The sequence below is a fragment of the Xenopus tropicalis genome, chromosome 1 (assembly GCF_000004195.4).
Source record: "Xenopus tropicalis strain Nigerian chromosome 1, UCB_Xtro_10.0, whole genome shotgun sequence".
Classification (NCBI taxonomy): domain Eukaryota; kingdom Metazoa; phylum Chordata; class Amphibia; order Anura; family Pipidae; genus Xenopus; species Xenopus tropicalis.
The window spans coordinates 26,387,275-26,412,228 of NC_030677.2; the positions used below are offsets into that span (position 1 = coordinate 26,387,275).

The window sequence follows — 24,954 nt, forward strand, 5'->3', positions numbered from 1 at the left end:
AAAAGCTGTTGAGGTTATGTACAAGTTAATAAGAGTTGCCCTAGGCAAATTGTAAGAATCTTTATTTAATTTCTGGATATAGAGGTTTTCTGTTTTTTTACCGTTATGTGAAAAAAACAAAAAATTTGTGGTTTTCGTCAGTATTAGTATATGCTTGAGCTTTTTTCAGTTTGGATCTTTTAATAAATGACTAGACATTCGTGGTTTTAGTGGAAATTAGTTTATTTGTGGCTTCAAAAAAAGACTCTAAATGCACTAAAATCAGAATGTTGATAAATCTGCCCCTAAGAGTGGCCAATAACAATTTACAAAGAACAGGTAGCATAGAAAGTGAATGAATTATAATGTAAAAAAAATCAGTGACCAAATAGAGAGCCTTGTATGTTTTTCATTTTATCTTTTGTTAAAAAGATCTTGTTTTTCTTTTAATATCTTTTCGGTTGCAAGATTTATTCAAGGTCCAAGATGTGGACACAGATTCTGACATACAATAAATAATATATGCATTAAATATGTCTAGTAAATCACAGCTGTGTTCCAAGGGGCATGTTCACTGTGATATTGTGTGATATTCTCCAAAGTTTGCCTCAGTTTGTGCTCTTGACATACATTGTCTGTGAAAATTTACCAGTGTATTTTCCCCATTCAGTTCTAGTGGGTCTAATTTTCTAGAAATTTTACCCCACAAAGAAATGATGTCTGTATTTTATTGCACAGGGGAGATTAAGTAGATAGTATAACTACCATTAATGTCTTTGTAATGGTAGTTTGCCAGCCTGAGTTTAGAAAAAATAGCTGTAGACGAAAGTTCTTTTTTGTTCTATTGGTAATCTGGCAAATATTCACTGGAGATATTTTACCTGGCAAAAAGGTATGGATATCTGAATTTAATTTGTCAAAACTTGGTGATGTTGTGGTGGAATTTATTTATTTTTTTAAATTTCACCCTATAATAAATATTCCCCTAAGAGTGACAGTTCCTGCATATAAACACTAAATCTGCTTGTAAAATCATTCATCTGCCTATAGAAGTGAGCAGTCAGCCTGCCTGTGGCAGTAAGGAGCATAGAGTGTCTGTGCGGTCTTGGAGAATCCCTCCTTTCCTTGCAAACTCTTCCGAGGTGTTGCTGCTGAAATTCTATCCACCTGCAGAATGGATCCTTCTGACGTCTACAGCAAACCTATTCTTATAAGAAGGATCAAAGTCAGAGCTGAAAACAAAAAAGTGAGCAGAAATTCCAAGTAGCCACAATCAGCCCTGCTCCCTGCTGCACAGGACTAAGCAATTCCTCCAGGCAATTTGTGGATGTGGTAAGGAAACGATGTCTCTGAATACAACGCATTCATTTATCACCGCTCTAGTTTATTTTGTTTTCAACTTTTTTTTTATCCTTACTTTTAATAGCATTAGAATTCAAATTCAAATACACAGCAGAAACTGTGACGAGGCTGAGCGCAACAACAATTTAATTTCTAACACCAATTAAGATTTTTAATTGAATCTGAGTTGTCTTTCAATCCAAATTTTTTTTTAAATACTGGTAGGATATAGGTGCAAATATCATTTTTAAAATATTAAATAAAAACTGGACAAGTACTTATTTTAAAATGAATTGTGGAAAATGTGTAATTTTCATTTTTAAAATTTCATTCTAGATAAAACAAGATGAGCGAAGAAAACAAGTCCGATGTATTGTCTGTCTCAGAGCAGCAGCCAAAAGCCGAGGGCAAGAAACTGCAGTTTAATTTAGTACACAATTACCCCCAGAAGAACGCAGAGATACTGAGCAGTCAGTATGGCTTCAATATATTCTTGGCCGGACTCCTGCTGATGTTCGCTTGGGCGATCCATGCCGTGGGAATTACAGACAGAGACTTGTTGTCTTATCTCATTACCTTGATGTTGATTCAAATGATTTGGATGTTGTGGTACATCTTTCGGAGTCAGTCTATTAGAAGGTCCATCATAGAGAAAGATACAGATGCAGGCGCAAGGTGGCTCCGATGTAAGTAAAAGGTGCATTTGTTATTTGCTAGAGGATAGTACTTTGTCTTCAGTTTTTAAAAATTATGGTGCATGTATAGAATATATATCCTGGAATGCCTGAGACTTGGGGGTGTTTCAGCTATTTGGAGCACAATTTCTAAAAATTAGTAAAAACCATTTAAACATTTAAAAACCCCTCTTTATTTTAGTTAACTTACCAACAAATAAAAGGTACTGTTTCATTGTTACAGCCAAAGAATAACCAGTAAAACCACAAAGGTTGTACAGGTATGGTATCTCTTATCCGGAAACCCGTTATCCAGAAAGCTCTGAATTATGGAAAGCCTGTCTCCCATAGACTCCATTTTAATCAAATAATTCAAAATTTTAAAACTGATTTCATTTTTCTCTGTAGTAATAAAACAGTACCTTGTCATTGATCTCAACTAAGATATAATTACCCCTTATTGGGGGCAGAACCGTCCTATTGGGTTTATTTAATGGTTAAATGATTCCCTTTTCTCTGTAATAATAAAAAAGTACCTGTACTTGATCCCAACTAAGATATAATTACCCCTTATTGGGGGCAGAACAGCCCTATTGGGTTTATTTAATGGTTAAATGATTCCCTTTTCTCTGTAATAATAAAAAAGTACCTGTACTTGATCCCAACTAAGATATAATTACCCCTTATTGGGGGCAGAACAGCCCTATTGGGTTTATTTAATGGTTAAATGATTCCCTTTTCTCTGTAATAATAAAACAGTACCTGTACTTGATCCCGACTAAGATATAATTACCCCTTATTGGGGGCAGAACAGCCCTATTGGGTTTATTTCATGGTTAAATGATTCCCTTTTCTCTGTAATAATAAAACAGTACCTGTACTTGATCCCAACTAAGATATAATTACCCCTTATTGGGGGCAGAACAGCCCTATTGGGTTTATTTAATGGTTAAATGATTCCCTTTTCTCTGTAATAATAAAACAGTACCTTGTCATTGATCTCAACTACGATATAATTAATCCTTACTGGAGGCAAAACAATCCTACTGGGTTTAATTAATGCTTTATTGATTTTTTAGTAGACTTAAGGTATGGAGATCCAAATTATGGAAAGCCCCCTTTTCCAGAATACCCTTGGTCGCGAGCAATCTGGATAACATGTCCTATACCTGTATGTTTAAACAGGACTCTATGTAAAATGGCATTCCTTTATTTTGGGGCTGTTTCCATAATGATTTTAGGGGTAATTGATCCCTGTATTATCGTTATATGTTACCATTACTGAAATGCATGTCTTAGGGATTTGGGAGTTCTCTACTTTGCTTTTATAGAGAACATAGTTTGTATTTAGCGAATGTGGTGAGCACACCTAACACCATGGTAAATATTTCTAAAGTCCCCCCGACTCACAAAAGCAACAAGCAAATGAACAATAGTATATAAAAGTGCAGCGAGGAATGCTTTGTGATCATGGCATTACTGTTGATTGAATGTAAGAATCAAAACTTCTGATGAATACCATTATTTCCCACATGGCCTTTATACAAGTAAGTGACACAGGTGGCCATTGGATTAGCTGCATATAGTTTCAGAAATAGATCATATTATATTGTATTGGGTGCATCTAATAAGAATATTAGATACAAATACAACCAATTAAACAGTTAAACTTTTTTTTCTAAATTTCATTAACTCTGGAACTTGATGTCACAGTTTCTGTTATGAATGGTTTTAACCTCTCCATGTCATATCGTTGGGCAATGCCGGCCAGTAGTCTTCCAGTTTGATTGAATTTCTATTGGTTAGCAGGTAGTCAGTGAGTTATATTGAAGATTTTACTTCTGTGATGATCGCACTCAGAGGAACTAAATGTGAGACACTATTAGAGGTTTTAGTGGAATCTATAGTGCGCAGCCAGATATAGTAGGATTCCAAGCATTTGCTTTTTGGAAATGTAATAATAATAATTCAATTATCTGCCTTTTGCAACCAAAAGGCAATGGTTAAATGGATTACTTTTCCCTGGCGTTTAATTGCTCCAGAAAAGTTGCCCAAAATCTCATCAGTTAAAGCAAAAAGGGGTTGGGCAAACTATCCGCATGATCAGCTGAGAAGGAATATTTTTTAGAGAACCAATAATATTCTCCATGCTCAACTGGGCGCCTCCCATGCATCTGATTTTATTTATCTTTTATGTGCACTTTATTGCTATTTCTGTGCCATTTACAAAGCAGTATATGGAAAATGTTTAATTATTTACATTTGTCCCTGTCCCAGTAGAGCTTACAATCAAATTTTCATAACACAAGCATACAAACCCTAGGATCAGTTTTATTAGCTGGCAGTTAAAGCTGGCAGAGTGTTTGAGGAGTCCAAAGTAAAGCATTGTACTATGTTAGTTATAAAAATATAAAATGAGGGAGGTGGCCCAAGGTAACCTGTCCATGTTCGCGCCTGCCCCTCCCCCCTGCATAAGGGTGCACGTGCAGATGGAGGAGCGCAATGAAGAGCTGGGAGGGGGGAGGCATTAGGGTGAGCGCAGTGAATCATGACAATCCCCAACCTAATTGGTTGCTACTACTTGTACTATTTAGCATCTAGGTTTATAAATTAGCTCTTCTGAGCAATTTTAGTGCTCAAATGGCAGACAAGAAGATTCGTCATGCATGGGAAATCTGCTACCATACTGCTACAGTCTCCTGAAAATACATCTCCCTTCACTAACATTTGGATCTATGTGTGTAAAGCGCTTTGCATGGCCTAATTATTTTCCGGATTATGCAAGATTGCTTTATGTAAAGTGTTTTACATGTGGCAATATGAATGTTAGTGCAGCAAGAGATATTTCCAGGAGTAGTACAGATTTTCTGTGGGTGACAAATCTTATCGTCTGCCATTTCCCTTAAGGAAGAAGACCTGATAGTAATCCACACTGATACCAGCAGTTGGATGGTGCTATATGTTGTAAGACTTGCAGTCACATGCCTCAGTGATGTCATTGCTCTTGAACCAATCCTAGGCTGCAAGGACAAGAATGCACTCCGCCCCTTGTGTCTAGTGATAGGTGGATTGTATTTCTGCCACTGCAGTTTCACATGGGTCGGTAGTGGTTCAAATGAGTGGTTTCTTCGCTGGTGTGAAATTAGCCCTAATGTGCCCTAAAAATATTTTCTTTCACTTTTCAAGCGCCCAAACTATCTGCACTTATAAGCTATCCTATATATACATTTTTTGTAAAACTGAGTTGCATTTTTTATTTAACAGCCCACATTTCACTGAGCTTGAGTCCCAGCATATATGTCATTTCATTAGCTCCGCCCCACTAGGATATAGCAGTTATAATATCCACTACAGTAGGTTTGTTCCACTACCACAAATGTGAGGCATGTAAATATATGAAACTGTTAAAATCATTTATTAGCCCACTGAAAGAGCAGACAGAGAGACATATTAGAGCAATATTTAATTCAATATTTTATTGAAGAAACTAAAATATACCCCCATTTCTGGTCAAATACCAGGTTCCTAGAAGCCTTAATGGTACAAACAGCTATATTATAAATAATTGCACAAATGTGTGTAAATGAATTCTTAATGATGTCAGTGTAGTATACCCTGTTGCAGAGAAATGTGTTTTTCTTGCAATTTTAGGCTGATGCCACACGAGGCGTTTTAACGCTGCGTATTTTCTAATTCTCTCAGCGGCTGAAAAACGCCCGATATCATCATCCATAGAAATAACTTGAAAAGACTCGTAGCAAACCACACAAAGCGTAAATACGCTAGAAAACACCTTAGCACGGATTTTTCAAGCGTTGGCTGAAATACGCCAGTATTTGCACAGCAAGCTATTCCTATGTATACACAAAGGCAGCTGCCAGACCTAGCGGAAATACGCAGCGTTTTTTGCTATTTCGCACTATTAGCACCATGGGAAACGGGATTTGCTACGTCATCAGTACTAGGCTGAAAAACGCCACTTTTTTTTTATAGAACTCAGTGAGAAGTGTATTTCCAGCATTAAAGTTTTATTTTTCACATTTTTTAACAATTGAATGTTTACAAATCTATGTTTTCAAATATTTTAATATATAAAATGCTAACAATCAAGAAAAAATGCAATTGAGGAAAAGCTTGATTAAATTTAAATGCAATTTTTATCCCACAATTTGAAAATTGATAGTCTACAGTCACTGCAGAAATGGCAACATTCTTAGTTGAGAGATCTACACGTTCCGCACTGTACCTTGTTACTGTTACGCTGCCCACAATAGATATATTGCCAGTTCTGTGTATTTTGTCTGCTCTTATGTTCTAATCTAGAGAAAAGTTTCCACAACAAATCAGTAACAAATCTTGTGGTGTGACATATAAAACCTGTTTGGAGTGTGTAAAAGTTGTACAAATTCAATTGTTTATTTTCTATTAATTGTAAGTAAATATTTCTCTTTTTCATCCATAATGAAGGTGGCATCACCCTGTTTGCGGTTATCACCCTTATATTGGATTCTTTCAAAATTGGCTATTATATTGGCTATTCGGAGTGCCTCTCCATAACTGAAGGGATCTTTCCCGTCACGCACACGATACACACCCTTCTGCAGGTAGGAACCAGCCCTGTGCAATTCATTCAAGATTTCATGGATTACAATTGTATATTTTGCTAGAGATTTACAAATAACATACAGTTCACATTCATTTACAATCCTCTTGTACATTTAATTGGGGGCCATTAAGTGTATGCGACATTTAAAGTAACTTGCATTGTGTGTTTTTTCCGATGTCCTTTTCAAAATGAATTGCCCATTGTTCGGTCAAAAAAGTCTCTTTATCTAAATTGTTAGGTAGTGTATATTCATATAGAAGCTCCTTTCATTAAGGACGAGACCTGCTATTATTTCCATGTAGCTGCTCATTGTGATGGGCTCGTTATCCAAGTGCGCAGAAATGCCAGGAGACCCAAGAGAAGAGACACGTTACACCTTTCAGTTTAAAGGAAAAATATAACCCAGGATTAAACAGGATTTATTTTCCATTTTGGTTATAAGGAATGCTTGTGTTTAAGTTGTTTTTTTTATTATATACTTTTAATTATAGACTTCTGCTTGGAATCTCTTACCTGTGCTTCCTTGCCTAGACATAGACAGACCATAAAGGTATTCTATCACAGGAACACATTTTACACAAAATGCATCGGTTAATAGTGCTGCTTCAGCAGAATCTTACTGAATCAATTTTTACACGGCCATGTAACTTGTGCTCTAAAAAAAATCAGTCACTCTTTACTGCTGCGCTGCAGGTTGGCGTGATTCTACCTGCCCTCACTTCGCCCCAGCAGCCAATCAGCAGAACAATCGGCAGGTAACAACATAACAGCTCCCTGACACCTGCATTGCTAAAAATGCTCCCATGCCCCACCTAGTGGTAAATATATAGTAAAACACCCAAGTCTGGCCATGACTCCTCCAGTTACATTGACTATGGAGAAACAATAGCTTATCTGAAAGCCATTGCATTGGGAAGTGATGGCTCTTTCTGAAATAACAGAATCAGACACTTATGACCCGAGATGACTGCCTACACACCAATATTTCAACAACAGAAAATACATTTATCGGTTAAAAGAGTAACATTTTAAATGGTATAATTAATTATTTGCAATGTACACAGTGTAATTTAGTAATAGAAACTGCATTATAAAAATCATAACGGAATCCCTTCAAGCAGGTTATGCACACAGTCTGCTCTTAAGTATTATGTGTAGGAAACAAGAGTGAAGAGAGGGTTGGCAGAGTCTTATATTAATTTTTATAACATATTTGTTGTGTCCCAAAATAAATGTTATTACTCATTACATGCTAGTATTACCACTTACTGAGGGTCATTTATAAACAATGGGCAAATCTGCATCTGGACAGTAACCCATGGCAACCAATCAAATGATTGATTTTAGAGTTACTACAAGGCAAATTTTTCTCAACCCTCTTATACTAATCTCGATGGCCTGATTTCCGGTAATGAAGTCTCAGATTTGTTCCTGGACTACTCAAAGCTAAGTTGCTTCCTGAATTTGCACTCTGGTACCTGGGAAAAGACTAAAAAGGTCAATGAAAATGAGTCCTTCTCTAGGGATAATCTTTCTGCTAGCAGTTGTATTCTCCTGAAGGTTTCTGTTTAAGCTCTTCTCTGTGTCCATTAAGAGCATTAAGAAATCTAAAAAGAAGGTTCTGTCAACTCAGTGCAAAATACTTAAGTTAGTATTTACCTACTGGTACCTAATGCTATTTAAGGAAAATTGCATATGACTTGAGTAACAATCTGCTTGTCAAAAGAATTCAAATCACAAATTACTAAACTCATACACCCACTTAAACCCTGAATCTATATGGTCTTACTGAGCTCCTATTAACCTGTTGATGTCAGAGGTACGAGACAGAAAACTGAAAAAAAAAAAAAAAACATGGACATTCTCAACAGTGTCCGCTGTAAGAAATGTTATAAACATTTTTGAGGGCCATGGCACTGTCGCCAACCTTCCTGGAACATTAATGCAAGAGAAAGTTAATCAGATTGCAAAGATGGATTGTGGTAAGTGAACCTCAGTCAGCTTCCAAGCAGATGCAAGCTGCCTTTTGGACACAAGGTGCAATAATTTCAACTTCTGCCATCTGTCACCAACTCAGTGAAAGGAGTCTGTACAGTAGAAGACCCAGAAAGACCTCACTATATCATGGAAATATAAGAAAGCCGAACTGGAGTTTCCAAAACACACCCTACAAGTCACAATCCTTCTGGTAAAATTATCTGGGTACAGAGCAATGTCTTTATTTATAGAGTAAATGCTTCAAAGAAAAGAGAACATGTGATTACCAAGCCATTTTGGAAAACTATATTGTGCCCAGTGTCAAAATGCCGGCTCTACGTAACCAATCGTGTGTCTTCCAGTAGGACAATGATCTTAACCGCACTTCAAAAGGCACAGACTTGGGCTTGGAATAGATAAAGACAAAATACTAGACTGTTCTGTAGTAACTAGCAATGAGCCAATATTGACATCCCATTGGACTCTGGTGGAGAGATTGACAAAATACTGTTCAGATATCCTTCAAATCTGGGAGAACTGGTATGGTTTCCAAAAGTCAAGTGGCCCAGTTTGGTTTCACTGTCCAGTGGACCCAGTTATTCTTTACAAAGCACGTGCTGCAAAATAATTTGGTTTCAAATTACATATTTATTTAATTTTGCAAGTGAAAAGCAGGAAACAACTCAGGAACATGATAGATGATGCATATGTCATTTTCCAAACTTTTGCATCAAAGTTTATTTTACAGACTTTAAAACCTAGGAACAAAGGAAATAGCAATTGCGGTATGTGCAGAAGTGTAAAATACACCTTTTTGCAGATGAATCTGAGATCGGAGTCTGTACCCCTGATACTTCCCACTTTACCTAAATGTTGGGTAATTGATGAATTTTGGAACATTATTGCTTTTGCGTGTATCTTTTTGGACTAATCACATTTTCTGAAATACATAGACATATTAGGTCAGTGGGAGAGAGAATTTGTATTGTAGCTTGACTAGTGTGATCTTGTTTTCATACAAAGTCTTTTCCGGTTTCAAGTAGTTTTGAAATGTTATCCAGATATCTGCCAATTAGAGGACAATTAAAGCTGTTTTTCTAACATTTACCTGCTTGACAGAGCTGGTGCACCTTCCTATAGGGTAAGGCCACATAAGCGATATAATCACTCCGGTTATTCTTGAAGTGGAAGTAAAACCTATAAGAAAAAAAAAACAATAAGAGCATTTGTAATTACTTTACAAACAGTTTATTTACTCTCGCACCCCATAGTGCTGAATGGCATTGATTGATTTAATAAGCAGAAGGCTTTTACACTCAAAAGACTCACTTCATTTTGTGTTGTCCATCCATTTATATTTTTTCTACATAATTGTTCTGAAAGGCCCTATGATGGCCCTATGATGTTTACACAGCAGATGCTTCCTACAGCATAGTGGCCATTGCTACCATTAATTACAACTACATTTTCTTAATGTTGCACAAAAGTAAAGTTGATTATGTCTAGTGATGAGCGAATCTGTCCTGTTTCGCTTTGCCAAAAAATTCGCAAATCTTTCAAAAGATTCACGAAACTGCGAAAATGTCGCGCGCGGCTATTCTTTTGTCACATGTCTATTCTTTTGTCATCCGCAGCTATTCTTTTGTCACGTGGCTATTCTTTTGTCATCCGCGGCTATTCTTTTGTCACGTGGCTATTCTTTTGTCATCCGCGGCTATTCTTTTGTCATCCGCGGCTATTCTTTTGTCACATGGCTATTCTTTTGTCATCTGTGGCTATTCTTTTGTCGTGCAACTATTCTTTTGATGCCCGCGACTATTCTTTTGACGCGGGTGACAATTTTTGGATGTGCAGCGAATTTTTTCATCCGTTTTGCGAAACAATCCGCCAATGGCGAAACGCGGAAATTTGCCGCGAATCCATGCCTGGCAAAACATTTCGCCAGTCACTAAGTATGGCTCTTTTACCAAAATGTATTGTATTTTGGCTCTTTTAAGTGATCAAGGGCCACATTTGGAAGCTTGAATGAACCCTGAGAACATGCACATTGTTTATTCCTGCCCTAGTTTGTAATGGTGATTGGGGGGGAGCTATATTCTTTATCTGTCTTGTCAGTTACGTGCTTTAGCTGGAAAAGGCAGGATGGCCAGTGTAACAAGAGCAATCAGTGTTCTGATAAGGATCAGCAATATTGTCGATAATAGTGATCCCCAACCAGTGGTAACAAGTTGCTCCCCATGGCCTCAAAGCAGGTGCTCATTTTTGAATTATCGACTTGAATGCATGTTTTGGAGGTATAAAGACTGCCAAACAGAGCCTCCTATAGAGTGCAAATCCACATTGGGCTACCAAATAACCAATCACAGCCCTTATTGGTCATCCCCTAGGAACTTTTTTCATGCTTACATTGCTCCCCAACTGTTATTATATTTTTATGTTGCTCAGGGCTAAAAAAAGATTGGGGACCCCTGGTCTATAATATGGTGATAACCACCCGCACAGGGGCCCTGAATGGATAAATATAGTGGTGCAGCACATGTATTGCCCCTATGGAGAATAAGCAAGACTATGAGTTGAATGAGTTAGAAGAATAATTGCAAATGACTCGGGCTAATGTCACAGAGGAAACATTTGTCTGAGACACTGCCAACAGTAGAATACTGGGTAGCGAGTTATTGTATTGCTTGTAAATGTTGTAGCCCTGCAGGGGGTCAGGATAGTCTCACAAGCCAGTAGATGTTGTGTTTTTTAGCTTACACAAGCATTTTGGTATATTAGATGTCCTTGTAGGGAACGCTGGCAGTTATTGTTACGCCACAGTTAGGCTGTCACAGTTTTCACTGTTTTATGTTTTATTACGCCTTGTTGGTGGCTTTATGGTCCATCGACATATGAATAAACACAACTCTGATTACTATGGCCTGAACATATATTGATAATTGTACAGTATCCTTGTGTTTTAGCCTTCTGATGGGTCACATACTGTAGCTACCTTTAAAGCTGCACTGCATGGTTCCCTAGAGATTACACACTAAGGGGCCCATTTACTAAACAATTTTGAGATAAATTCATATTTTTTCTAAATTATAAAACATTTCGGAATGAATGCAAAAAGTTTTTCATGGTTTTCAGTAGATTTCCACAAAAAAAAACGTATTTTCTGCAAAGGTTACACTTTCATCGGGACTATATTTTCGCCAGGTTTGATCTGTTGAGTGCCATTGAGTCCCATGGAAGGCTTCCAAAGCCAGAACTGTTTTCGTGGTGTGTACAAACTTTTTGGGCTGAAAATTTTGTGACTTTTGGAACACAATTGCAATGTTTTCGTACGAACGATAAAAGCATTGTTGAGACATTTTAGAACTACAGAAATTATTGTGGTTACTTCGAATTTATACCATATTGAGTTTCAAGGCCAGAAAAAAGCACATTTTAGTAAATGTGCCCCTACGTTTCGGTATTCACAGACAATTATATCAGCTCCCATGCTTAAACATATTTGAATACCCATGGAATTAAGGTGCCCATACACGGTAAGAGAGATCGCCAAGCGAGCGGATCTTCCCCCGATATCCCCACCTACGGGTGGGCGATATCGGGGAGCTTGAAGTTAAAAAAAAAAAATAATCCGATCGTTTGGCCCTGGGGCCAAACGACCGCATTATGTAGGCGGCAATGGGGCAGTCGGTTCAGGGACCGCATCAACGAGCCGATGCGGCCCCTGATCCGACTGAATCTTTTAACCTTGCCGATCGATATCTGGGTAATTTTAGGCCAGATATTGGTCGGCCAGCCCGCTCGTTTCTGCCCCTCCACGGGAAGATAAGCTGCCGAGTCGGTCCAAGGGACCGATATCGGCAGCTTCTATCGGCCCGTGTATGGGGACCTTAACATGAAATCAGGGCACCCAGATCATCCAGACATCTGGACTGATTTACAATAAAAAAACTGAGCAAGGTGCAAAGTGGAAAAAACAGGTGCAACGTGTAATAACTTGAGTAAGTAGGAGTTGAAGTTAGCAGGGGCCACCATCCCTCTTGCAAGATGTTCTGTCGGGCACAATATTAAAAATCACCCAAGCGGCCTGATTAAATTTGGGCCTTAAACGGAAAATAAGTTCTTGTACATCATCATTACTAGAATGAAGCACTTTATGACTATGTGGCACCCAGTGGTGCCTCGCCACCTTCTTGTTGCGTACACTGTGGAAAGCAGAGATAATTAATATATAGAGATATCAAGTGACATATGAAAAGGTACACAGCTGGAAACCTTTACAAAGCATACCCAGACACACTGTGACTGTCCTTTGCAACATTTGGAGCTCCAAGTGGGCATGCTCTTCCATACACAGCGAAACATGAAATTCAACACAATTTTGTACAACGGTACAGTAATCGGCAAGCACTGCAATGGGCCCAACAAATTGGAGGCCAGTGAGCTATGGACAGGGCAGGTATAGTGGACTGCATTTGTTGTTCTACAGTAAATTGTTCAGCTACTCTCGCAGTATAGTCTGTATCTTTTTAAATAACATATACTTGTGTTGTTCTTTATCCTAGGTTTATTTCTTGTGGTTTCACGCCAAGGATATCATTCAGTCTTTTAAAACACTCGAAAGGTACAGTAACACTAGCTCATTTCTTAAAGTAATACACTAAAATACTGCTAAAATATGATGCATGAAAAGTTACCTCTAGGTCACGTTGATCGTTTCTCTCTGATAGTGAAAGCCAAAACAGGTTCCTTATCATTAAAAGATAAGTATACCTTTAAAATAAGTCGATGTGAAATTGATGATTTTTTTTTAATTCCAAGATATTAAGAGTTAAATTAGTGCTAAGACGAATGCATTTTGTTACAACAGCGCCATCTGCTGGTCACTTTTAGACCCAGACTTGGTCAAGAATGGAAATGCAAGAAAAACATTATTTTTCAAATATTTGTTATGCATCTTAAGAGATGCCAAGTGTTATTGCCTCCCTGGCAACTGATGTCAGTACAACAGGTAGTGAGAGGAATCAAAACAGGGAGGGAGACCAAATATTGACTGGTTACCAGGTTAAAACTAAAGCCTGGTGGATCAGTTGTCTAATGCCAAGGGTTGCATATGTAGGATGGGTTGTGTGTTGTAAGAATTTGCACAATGCCAGATTTATTTCCATGCTTGTACCAGCTGGTATGCTACAAGCAATCCGTGCCCAGATCATGCTGCTCCCAGGGGTTCCCTAAGGATACCTCTAGAGATGCAACACGACTATTATTGTGTCATTGTAAACTCTCTTAAGCTACATAGATCTTTTTTGTAAGTCTGTAATAGCTACACCATTCTGCCTGCGGTACAGATTAGAGAAGCCCTTACTGTGACTTCTGAACTTCAATTTTTCGGTCATGTGTCATGCAGTCCATTCTGATCTTATCTGCATATACTTCTAATAGTGACCAGCAAATACCTGCATGAGGCAACATGTTGTCTGAGGAGATGTTGATGAGAATGGGCAGCAAATATAAAGAAGAACAAGATGTCCATCAAAAACTTAGATATAGAATGGATCTAATGGCCAGGAGATGTCACAGGAAGCTGGATGTAGAGCCATTTCATGTGTACCTTCCAATGCCAGGACTAGTTGACTGGGCACCCTAGTCAACCCAGCAAGCCATTCCCCCCATGCAAATGAGCGCGTGGGTGGTGACCCCTAGCTCTGGCCATGGTACCTTCCCATTGGCAAATTCTTAAGGGTAGCTTAACAACTCATGAGTTCTCCTGTACAACAGCAGGGATATCTATGTAGGAGGTTAAAAGTTTTACCTATATTTAATTATTTAGCTTCCCCAGAAGGGTTCTTGGCCAGCTAGGGTTTGTCCTTAATTACAGTTAGAAGGGGTGAGAAGGTCCTTTGGCAGTTCAGTGTTTGCCCATAGGTTTAATGGCTGAAAAAAATCCTTTGCCAAAACAGCCATCAGTCTAGGAATGGGATTTAGACAGTGTACTGTGACTTTGCAAGCCCATGGGTTTGACATGACTTTGCAAACCCATTCAAAAAGGTCTAATGTTGATATTGTATTCAAGTAACATAGTAACATAGTAAGTTACATACGTCCATCACGTTCAACCATAATGCCTATATATAACCTGCCTAACTACTAGTGATTTATAAAATACTCTTTGGACAATAAATATAGTTTTCCATTATATCAAAAAGGAGGCTGAATTACACCATATTTGCTAAACTGCACACGAGAATCAATAATTGATTTTGTACAGTATAGTACAAGTTAGAAAATGACAACAAAGACCAGGCTGGTTGCTATTGGCAACATTACTTGTGCAGTTTAGCACCTATGAAGATTACATATATTACTTCTTCACTTCACTTTATTGGAAATGTGTTTTGGTTCTTTTAACTAAGCCCCATTCTTAGAACACAAAACTTTACCTGGACTGTGCTGTATAAGCTGCTTAGTCTGAAAACTCGCAAGAAACCCTTATTTGCTTGCAGTTTTGCAATGCCTATTCTTTATTCTGCCTACTTATGCCAGCATTATTCTGCCCCTGTTTATTTCTTTTGTGTGTATATGATTAGTTATTGTTACACATCTTGCTTTAGGGATTACCAGATCAACCAGGATCTTTATAAATCAGTTGTAAATTATCACTATGAATCATTTCCATTCTAATTATCACAATTATCACATTTCCATTCTAAACTTAAACCCAAATAAGCACAAACTTCCTACATAAAGTTTACCATGTAAGCCTTATAATGCCAGTAAATTAAAAGACTGTTGCAAACCGGTTCAGTCAATTCGGGTCACAATTATGGGGTTGAACTTGAAAGTACATTTGTATCTCTTACCTGTCAGACCATGTGTAACATATATAAATTGCACTCCAGTAATATTCATATAGTAAATTAATCATGTATTTGTAATATATATATATATATATATATATATCCAGTTAAAGACTTTGCACATCCATATCATAATCCCATCATATTCTAGTCATTATTTCGCTTAATGTTGTGCCTCATCTGTGTTTCAGGTTTGGTTTGATCCATGCTGTGTTTACAAACCTCCTTCTCTGGGCAAATGGAATTCTAACGGAATCCAAGCACGAGCTTAATGAACACAAGGAGAGGCTGATCACCCTTGGATTTTCCAACATTACAATGGGTATGGATGGGAACTGGGTGCATAATTGTTATTAGCCATTGTGCCCCTTTTAATAAATAGGCAAATAGAAGGGATTCTTCGTATTTTTTTGTCTCTAATTCAATTATAGCCTAGCATTTTATACCCTATTCTACACTTGTCTACCACTTTCCTTCTCTTCTTTCCCCTTTCCCAATTTTCTAACCCTGTTCTCTCTCTACTAGACTTCTCTCCACTTTTCTCTCTATTCCCAATTTATTCTGCTTTCCTCTTCTCCATACTCTCACTCTCACTTATTTTTGTTAGTTCTCCCTCTAATTATAGTCTTCTCATAACTGCAGGACTTCCAGCTGACCTAGTACTCACTAAGGGTATTCAACATGGATTAGATTTTTTGCTGCTTCCCCTAGTGGTAGCTTGCTGGAAACTTCATGGAGGATCCCCGGCATAGTCAATGGTATCAGTCAGCACAGTATACAGTGTTCCTGGAATCATATTCCTTAGTGGTAGCTTCCTGGATCAGACATATTTGGGTGAGCTAGGGACTAATATTTTGTTACTGGTTGTCAAGTGTTGGGTGTAGATGCATTGTGTCACAGTGTGAATAGTTAGAGAATGTGATTTGGTCAGTGTGACTTAAGGAGAAGGGCTACATCCAGAATAAAATTTTACTTTTATCTATTTAGTTTAAGCAGTTTCTTTTTGCAGTTAGATGTACAATACACAGACAAACGTGTCCTGACATCTCTGTCCTCTTCCTTCAGCTCCAACACCTGCTACTCAGTTCCAGACTGTCTCTGGAAGAAATGTAAGCAAAATAATTGTTTTTAGGAGCTATGGGGTATTTATGACTGGTCTAGCCGAAAAGTTGCCGGCTAGGACCGGGGCCGGTATTACAAATCTACCAGAAATGTAATCTACCGGAAAGTGCTGCCCCAACCTGAAGGCCTGTATAATGTTGGCACATCACCATGTGCAACCCAGGCCTGATTCTGAATCTCAGTGACCAACCTCACTAATGTTTTTGTGGCTAAATTGAAGCAGATCCCATCAAGATTGTTACAAAATTTAGTATAAACCTTCCCATATAGCTGAAGCTGTGCTAGCAGCAAAGGAAGGGGCAACTTAATGTCTTGGGAATTAGATGTTGTACAGTCAGGTATCTAGCTACTTTTGGCCACAGAGTGTATGGGGACTGTATAACTGTAAATACATTTAGTCAGAGAGGTCTCCTCTAGAGAGAGGTGGGAAAGAGCTCCAAAAGAATTGAGTGGATCAGGTTAAAATGGTAAGACAGAGAGGCATATCAGAAGGTTTCAGTTGATGAAATAAGATGCAATGATAATGTTATGGGACCATCTACCCCACACAATTGCTGAAAAAGAGCTTTCCTTTTATTTTGATGTTTTTTACTGAATATAAGTTTCTTATATATGAGCCGTTACCACATCCAACAATTTTTTCATTGATTTGAGCTATATAATTATATATTATCCCTTACTGGTTTCTAATCTCCCTCTTTTGTAGACCACCACACTCCAGAATGCAACTGCACCTCAAGCGTGTGTTCCATATTTTCACAAGGAATATACTACCTCTATCCTTTTACAATCGAGTACCATATCCTGGCCTCCACCATGCTATATGTCTTATGGAAAAATATTGGACGTACAGTAAAGCACCATCAGCAGCAGAAAATCCATTTTAAATTTCATGGCATAACCATTGGCACAATTTTGGGTCTGATTGTCCTTACGACGACTGTTGCAGTTCTGGTGGTATACCTCATCCAGATTGGACGTTCAAAGAGCAAGAGCGAGCTGGCTCTTAATATGTTTTACCTCTATGCCATTACGGTGTTAACTCTTATGTGCACATCAGCTATCATTGGCCTCATCATATACCGAATAGAAAACAAGTCACTGGATGACAGTGAGAGTCCTGCTAAAAAACTGGACTCAGATCTTTTAGTTGGCTCTGCATGTGGCTCTTGGCTTATATCTTGGGGATCCATATTAGCTATAATCTGTGCAGAGACCCATCCGGACTACACATGGTATAACTTGCCCTACTCCATACTGGTTATTATAGAGAAATACATTCAGAATTTGTTCATAATCGAATGCATACATCGCAAAGAGGAAGAACCAACAGACGACCATTCTGTTGAAAGAATCTTCTCTGTGTCCGCAAGAAGCACTATTTCCCTCGCCTCCTCTTCGTATGATGTTTTCAGCGACTCTGTGACCATCTGCAACAAAGAGTTTCCTTACATTTCCAATTCAGAAGTACCCATTGGTGAAGACTGTGCAGAGGAACAAAGGAATCAAGATAATAATAACTCCATTAGACTCACGCCATGCAAGGTTTCAATTCACGCCACCAGACCAGCAAAACTCAACAAAAAAAGGAGAGTCTTGAAAAACATTGCAGCCTTTTTGTTCCTTTGCAATATTTCAGTAAGTATTTTAAAAAGCATAGTCTTCTTATGAATGTATGTATCGCTTACACCATAGGGCTTCCTTAAACAATGGTTTCAGTAGCTATATTATCACAGGGAACTTGGTGGCTTCTTCAGGACAAAAAATATACAAGTTGAGAATTGCCACCTTCATCAGTTAGATCAGTGCAGTCCAACTTATTACATTTTGTGGGGTAATAGGTTCTCATACATGTTCAAGGGCCATATTATAATAAAATATTGATGTCACACAATGAAGTCTATAGAGCCCTAGAGCAAACTGGGGGCCATAAAAATCCTTTGGAGGGCCACATCCGGCACACGGACCTCCAGTTGGACAGCCCCAAGTTAGATCATCACAAAAGCTGATCACTATCATTTATCAAAGCTGGTAAAGTTATCTGTTTGTCAGATTAGCAGTGTTCAACTGCTAATGCCTATGGGGTATTAGTATACATTATATCTCAGCAGCAGCACTGTGCGCTAATTCCCACCCAAATCCTTACTCCCCTAAAATAACAAGTAATGTCTTTCCGAACAAGGAAATTACCAATGTTGACAAATCGGTGATCAAACTTTTTCAGCTTCTGTTTTTCTCCCAGATGTGAGGCAGTTCTCCAAATAAGTAGTAGCTATTCGTTTACACAGTTAAAATGGGTGCAGGATCATGCCTATTAAAAGATAAGTCAACCTGTAAAATAAGTTTATGTAAAATTGGTGACTGCTATTCTAAGCACTTTTACAATTTACATGCATTATTTAGTTTTATTCCAAGATAATAAAAGGTTGAAGTAATGTCGACACTGTGCTTGATTGCCGTGTTTGGAAAGTGACCAGCAGGTGGCGCTTTTGTAACAAAATGCATTCATATTAACAGTAATTCAACCCTTGGAATAAATAAAAATAAATAATGAAAGTAAATTGCAAAAGGGTTTAGAATATCACTCTCATTAATTTTACATCAGCTTATTTTAAAGGTTTACTTATCCTTTATGATAATTTTCATACACATATGTACTCGTGCCTACCTATGCAGGTATGGGACCTGTTATGCAGAATGCTCGGGACCTGGGGTTTTCCAGATAAGGGGTCTTTCTGTAATTTGGATCTCTGTCTACTGAAAAATCATTTAAACATTAAATTAACCCAACAGGAGTGTTTTGCCTCCAATAAGGGGTAATTATATCTTAGTTGGGATCAAGTACAAGTACTGTTTTATTATTACAGAGAAAAGGGAATCATTTAACCATTAAATAAACCCAATAGGACTGTTCTGCCCCCAATAAGGGGTAATTATATCTTAGTTGGGATCAAGTACAAGGTACTGTTTTATTATTACAGAGAAAAGGGAATCATTTAACCATTAAATAAACCCAATAGGACTGTTCTGCCCCCAATAAGGGGTAATTATATCTTAGTTGGGATCAAGTACAGGTACTGTTTTATTATTACAGAGAAAAGGGAATCATTTAACCATTAAATAAACCCAATAGGACTGTTCTGCCCCCAATAAGGGGTAATTATATCTTAGTTGGGATCAAGTACAGGTACTGTTTTATTATTACAGAGAAAAGGGAATCATTTAACCATTAAATAAATCCAATAGGGCTGTTCTGCCCCCAATAAGGGGTAATTATATCTTAGTTGGGATCAAGTACAGGTACTGTTTTATTATTACAGAGAAAAGGGAATCATTTAACCATTAAATAAACCCAATAGGGCTGTTCTGCCCCCAATAAGGGGTAATTATATCTTAGTTGGGATCAAGTACAGGTACTGTTTTATTATTACAGAGAAAAGGGAATCATTTAACCATTAAATAAACCCAATAGGGCTGTTCTGCCCCCAATAAGGGGTAATTATATCTTAGTTGGGATCAAGTACAGGTACTGTTTTATTATTACAGAGAAAAGGGAATCATTTAACCATTAAATAAACCCAATAGGGCTGTTCTGCCCCCAATAAGGGGTAATTATATCTTAGTTGGGATCAAGTACAGGTACTGTTTTATTATTACAGAGAAAAAGGTAATCAGTTTTAAAAATTCGAATTATTTGCTTATAATGGAGTCTATGGGAGATGATCTTTCTGTAATTTGGAATATTCCGGATAATGGAGCCCATATCTGCACTAGTGCCATGTACCACTTCTCTATTTAATCCTTGCTTGGTGCATGAGGGGCACACACTGAAGCAAGATATTCTGAAATGATGTATAAGAGAAGTTTATATAGTTCAAAGCACAGAGCACTACAAATATAGGGGGGGACACTGCTGCTTCTTAGAGCTTGCAGTCTAAGGGTGAAGACAAACAGGGCGATTAGTTGCTAAAAAATTTTAACTTCCGATTGCGGCAATTATTTGCCATGGCGAGTACAATAGCAGTTTGTCCCACACCACATATTTACGTCACGGTGACTTGTACAGAGTGGAACTCTGTGTCACTGGGATTCGTCACGATCGGATTTTTAAAAGTTACAGCGACTAATTGCACCATCTGTCTTCACCCTAAAAAGACAAGGAAGGTAAATCTATATTGAAAATAAATGAATTGACGTGATCTCGGATTCCGAGATATTGGTTTTAGACCATATTATGCAGCTAGGCTTTAGTTCAACAGCTGAGAGTGTCAGCAACTGTCTGTGTATTTTCTGTGCACTTCCTGGATTGTTGGTTCTCAGTTGAGCCAAAACCCAGGATTAAAAGTCTTACCTGGAAGTATCTCGGAAACTGCTAAAAATAGAAAATGAACAGAAATTGCAAAAGCATTTAAAAGGCACCCTGAGTTTATGTCAGTTTGGGGTAAGATCTCCATTAAGGAAGGAATTGGTTGCCGCTATGCAATGCCTTGTGGGTTTATTGTCAGCTAAAGGTGGCCATACACGTGGCGATCTGACGATGTTTCGTACGACCATCGGTCGCACGAAACATCGTAAGATCCGCCACACACCATTCAGGGCTGAATCGGCAGGTAAGGAGGTAGAAACAATAGGATTTCTACCTCCTTCTGCCGATTCAGATCTGAAGGGAGAATTTTGGTCAGACGCCTTCTATGGCGCCCAATCAAAATTTTCAAACTGGTCCGATCGGCGAGTCGTCCGATATTAGCAGGTTCCTGCGATATCGGTCGACTCGCCGATATACCATACACGCACCGATTATCGTACGAAACGAGGTTTTGTACGATAATATCGGTACGTGTATGGCCACCTTTAGTCTGGGCTTAGTCTGCATTGTTCCCTTACAGCTGGGACAATATATTCACAGCCTGGCAGATTTGACAGACATGGCACCCTTGATCCTCTGCCTGCTCTGCCCTGTGCCTCATTATTATTGATCTGTACATTGGTGCAAGTTACCAGATAATAAAGGCACAAGCCCCTTAACCTTTACCCTTTCTCCCATGTTACGCACGGCAGTGAGACTAATGAGAGATTTTCTGCCCACTGTTATTCTGTACAGTAAGTTTGGCAGTAAAACTTTCCTTCCAGAAACATATTTACAGAAACGCAATGTTTTTAGGGTCTATTCTAAATGTTGTAGGATGGGAATTCTCACATTTATGCACACTTTATACAAGTCTAACAATCCGGAGAATCCCTTAAATACTGGGAAGAGACTAGACAGCCTGCCATGGATTATGTGAAGTAAGAGCACTAGTGCATAGATTCCCAGCACAGGAGTCACCCTTGCCTAGTGCCAATGGATAAATATATATATATAGAATTAAGCCACTGACACATGTCTTTTGTTGGCTCAAAGAGCACATAGGGTGTATAGTTTTTATGAATAATCCAAATAACAATGGAAAATAATCAAGGCTATCTGTAGACTACCACGAGTATTGTAGTTCTGGCGCAAGAAGACACAAGGGGCAGAAGTACAGGAGCACTAAGGCTAAAGGCACACTGGGAGTTGGCTCTGCTGTTCTCAGCCTGTGTCTTTTTTTTTTCTGCCCGTCCCCTTGCTGAGAGCAGTGGAGCCAACATTCCTTGTACCCTGGCCCTAAGGGGCATAAGCATTTTAAGACCAAAAACCACCACTAGTATTGGTGTTACAACAGTATGCCGGACCCCACTACAAAACATTTTTTTTTCTGGGGATCAGTGTGCACAGCAAGCGGCTGGGACAGGGTAAATTCTAACAACTATAGGGGAAGCAGGTTCCCCTGCCCCCCCCTTCCCCTGAGACCATGAAGTCTGCTTCGTCTATGGTTACGCCAGTGTGGGGAGAGGTATCTGGCGTCTTTGTTTCCAGCATGACAACTAAGACATTTAATAGTGGATATGATAATACACATATATAGGTTGGCTCGTGACAAAGGTAATGTTTTCAGTCTAAAAATATCTTTAAAAGGTCTGAAGGGTATACATTGCACATGGAATGTAGGAGGTTCCGTCGTTGCTAAAGGGAAACTGGTGCATCCTGGGCAAATATCACATTACTGTACTGGGGCTGTGGTCCCTATTGAGCAATGCTTTACTCTGTTCTATTAGACTAGTATTTAGGTTACTTGGTCAGAGGTGTGACCGGTGCCAAATGACTGAACTGAAAGCTGAACTGCTCCCTTATTTTTTCCTTTTTTCCCCCTAGCTCTGGATCCCACCAGCATTTGGATGCCGGCCTCAGTATGACAATGGATTGGAGGAAATTGTTTTTGGTTTTGAGCCCTGGATTACAGTCGTCAACCTGGCGATGCCTTTCTCCATCTTCTACCGAATGCATTCTGCATCTTCGCTGTTTGAGGTTTATTGCAAAGCCTGAAACATGAATAAAACAGAGGAAAAAAGAGGATTTTGGGACCTTATTGATGGCTAATAATAATAATAATAATAATGCGGTGTAACGTTTACAGGCAGACAATGAATGGTACATTTGTGTGCTGGAAAGTGCCTTTCAATATCCGCGTTCTTGCTGCCTGTATGCAGCCATTTGTAGGTCTCATGTTCCCATTGAGGGTATAAATCCCACCGTATGTATTTTTCTAAAGACTCATAATATTCCCCATTATACTTCAATATTTAAGACAGTTCCAACATATCACATGTCATTATTTCAGACAGTTCTATAGGTGCAGTTTATAATAAATCATTAAGCCACCATTATTATTTTTAATTATATGCAATTATAATACATTAATTTTATTACTTTTACAATGACAGCCATCTATATGAACGTAATAGTTTATTGTATATAGCAGCTCTCTTTCAATCAATTTCCCTCTTAATCACATGCAACAGATCCGTCTCTGTCCAGTTATTTGTATGGTCAAAACCCACTAGAGGGCACAAGTTGAACATCCCACGGGTCAAGCGGATTGGGGCCGACATTCACACAATATTTGTGGGTAGCTGATGGGTTTGAGCCAAGCTCTTCCTTGCTAAGTCCCTGCCCGCGACTTTACTGTTCCCCACTTGGGTCCCTGGCAACCTCTATTTATAGGCGCACCTGCCCCGCCCCCTTCATGGAATCGGAGATGGAGTGGGCAGGGGTCTATAAATAGAGCTGGATTGGTCCAGGTTGGGCATGGGTGAGGGTTGGCAGCAGACGGGGTTGGGGTCAGCCACGGATTGACTTCTTGTCGACCCCCACATCACTAATCCCTACTAAGTGATTCCACAATTGAAGCTAATAGATGCTCCTTTCAACAAATATTTATTGTTTGCTATTTGTATTTATTATTCTGCTAGTGAATTGCAAATGTATTTTCTCTGTGTGTCATATGCTTTTTTCTATGAATGTTCACTTGGAATGGTCACATTGAATATCTACTGTAAGGAGAAAGGACAAGGAACGTGTAATTCACATGTCATATGAGTATTAATTCATTCTAATGTTTGAGCCACTTATCTAACCTTAATGGAGTCAGTCCAATAACCCATAGTATTTTAATACTGGGTCAGATTTACTGGTGGTTCCTGCTCTATCAGGAATTGTAGTTAATTCCAGAGCACCCATAAAACCTACTGGTGTTTGATGGCAACTGAACATATCTGATGCACAGACACACTGATTTGCTTGGTTTTCCTAGGTACTTTTTTATTGTCAGGAAAGGGTTTTGTGATTATGATCATTGGAACTGCAAGGAATCCTTTCAGGGTTCATTTGTAAATTTGCCCCATTGTCTTTCTTAAACTACAAAACTAACTGTAGATGTTTATATCACAATAGCCTTGGATATTATGCTTCCCCAGTAAGTCATCCAAGCAACAAGGCATTAACAGAATCTGCCATTACAACATGACTAGGAAGGGCATTCCCCAACCTCACTGCCCTCACCGTGAGGAACCCCCTTAAAATGAAAGTTCCGTTCCTTGGTCTAAAGGGGTGGCCTCTGGGGAAAAAAGAACAACCCCTATAATCCCCTCTAATGTACTTGTACAGAGTAATCATGTCCCCTCAGAAGCGCCTCTTTTCCAGAGAAAACAACCCCAACCTCGACAGTCTAACCTCATAGTTTAAATCTTCCATCCCCTTTACCAGTTTAGTTGCAGTCTCTGCACTCTCTCCAGCTCATTAACATCCTTAAGGACTGGAGCCCAAAACTGCACTGCATACTCAAGGTGAGTCCATACAAGGGATTGTGGGGTTGGGACACTGGAGCTCAGGCAGGCATTTGCCTCCCAGCTGCCTTGGGATCAACCTACTCCAAAAGTGCTGAAATAGTCTGCCACTGAGCACTAGTTAGTCTGTTAGGCTCATAGGGTAACACCTGGGCAGAGCTTTGTGCACTAACTTTAGGTCACACCTGAAGCCCAACAT

At 38.8% G+C, this 24,954-nt stretch overlaps 1 protein-coding gene across 1 annotated transcript; it reads left to right on the forward strand.

Annotated features, from left to right (window-relative positions):
• The first annotated feature begins 1,087 nt into the window (after nucleotides 1-1,087).
• otop1 (otopetrin 1) lies at nucleotides 1,088-24,471 on the forward strand. Its single transcript, XM_012955716.2, has 7 exons — nucleotides 1,088-1,311; nucleotides 1,657-2,006; nucleotides 6,462-6,598; nucleotides 13,140-13,198; nucleotides 15,623-15,753; nucleotides 17,260-18,191; nucleotides 22,786-24,471. The coding sequence occupies exons 2-7, from the start codon at nucleotides 1,667-1,669 to the stop codon at nucleotides 22,954-22,956; spliced, it is 1,770 nt and encodes a 589-aa protein (XP_012811170.1). The 5' UTR covers nucleotides 1,088-1,311; nucleotides 1,657-1,666; the 3' UTR covers nucleotides 22,957-24,471.
• The last annotated feature ends 483 nt before the right edge of the window (nucleotides 24,472-24,954 follow it).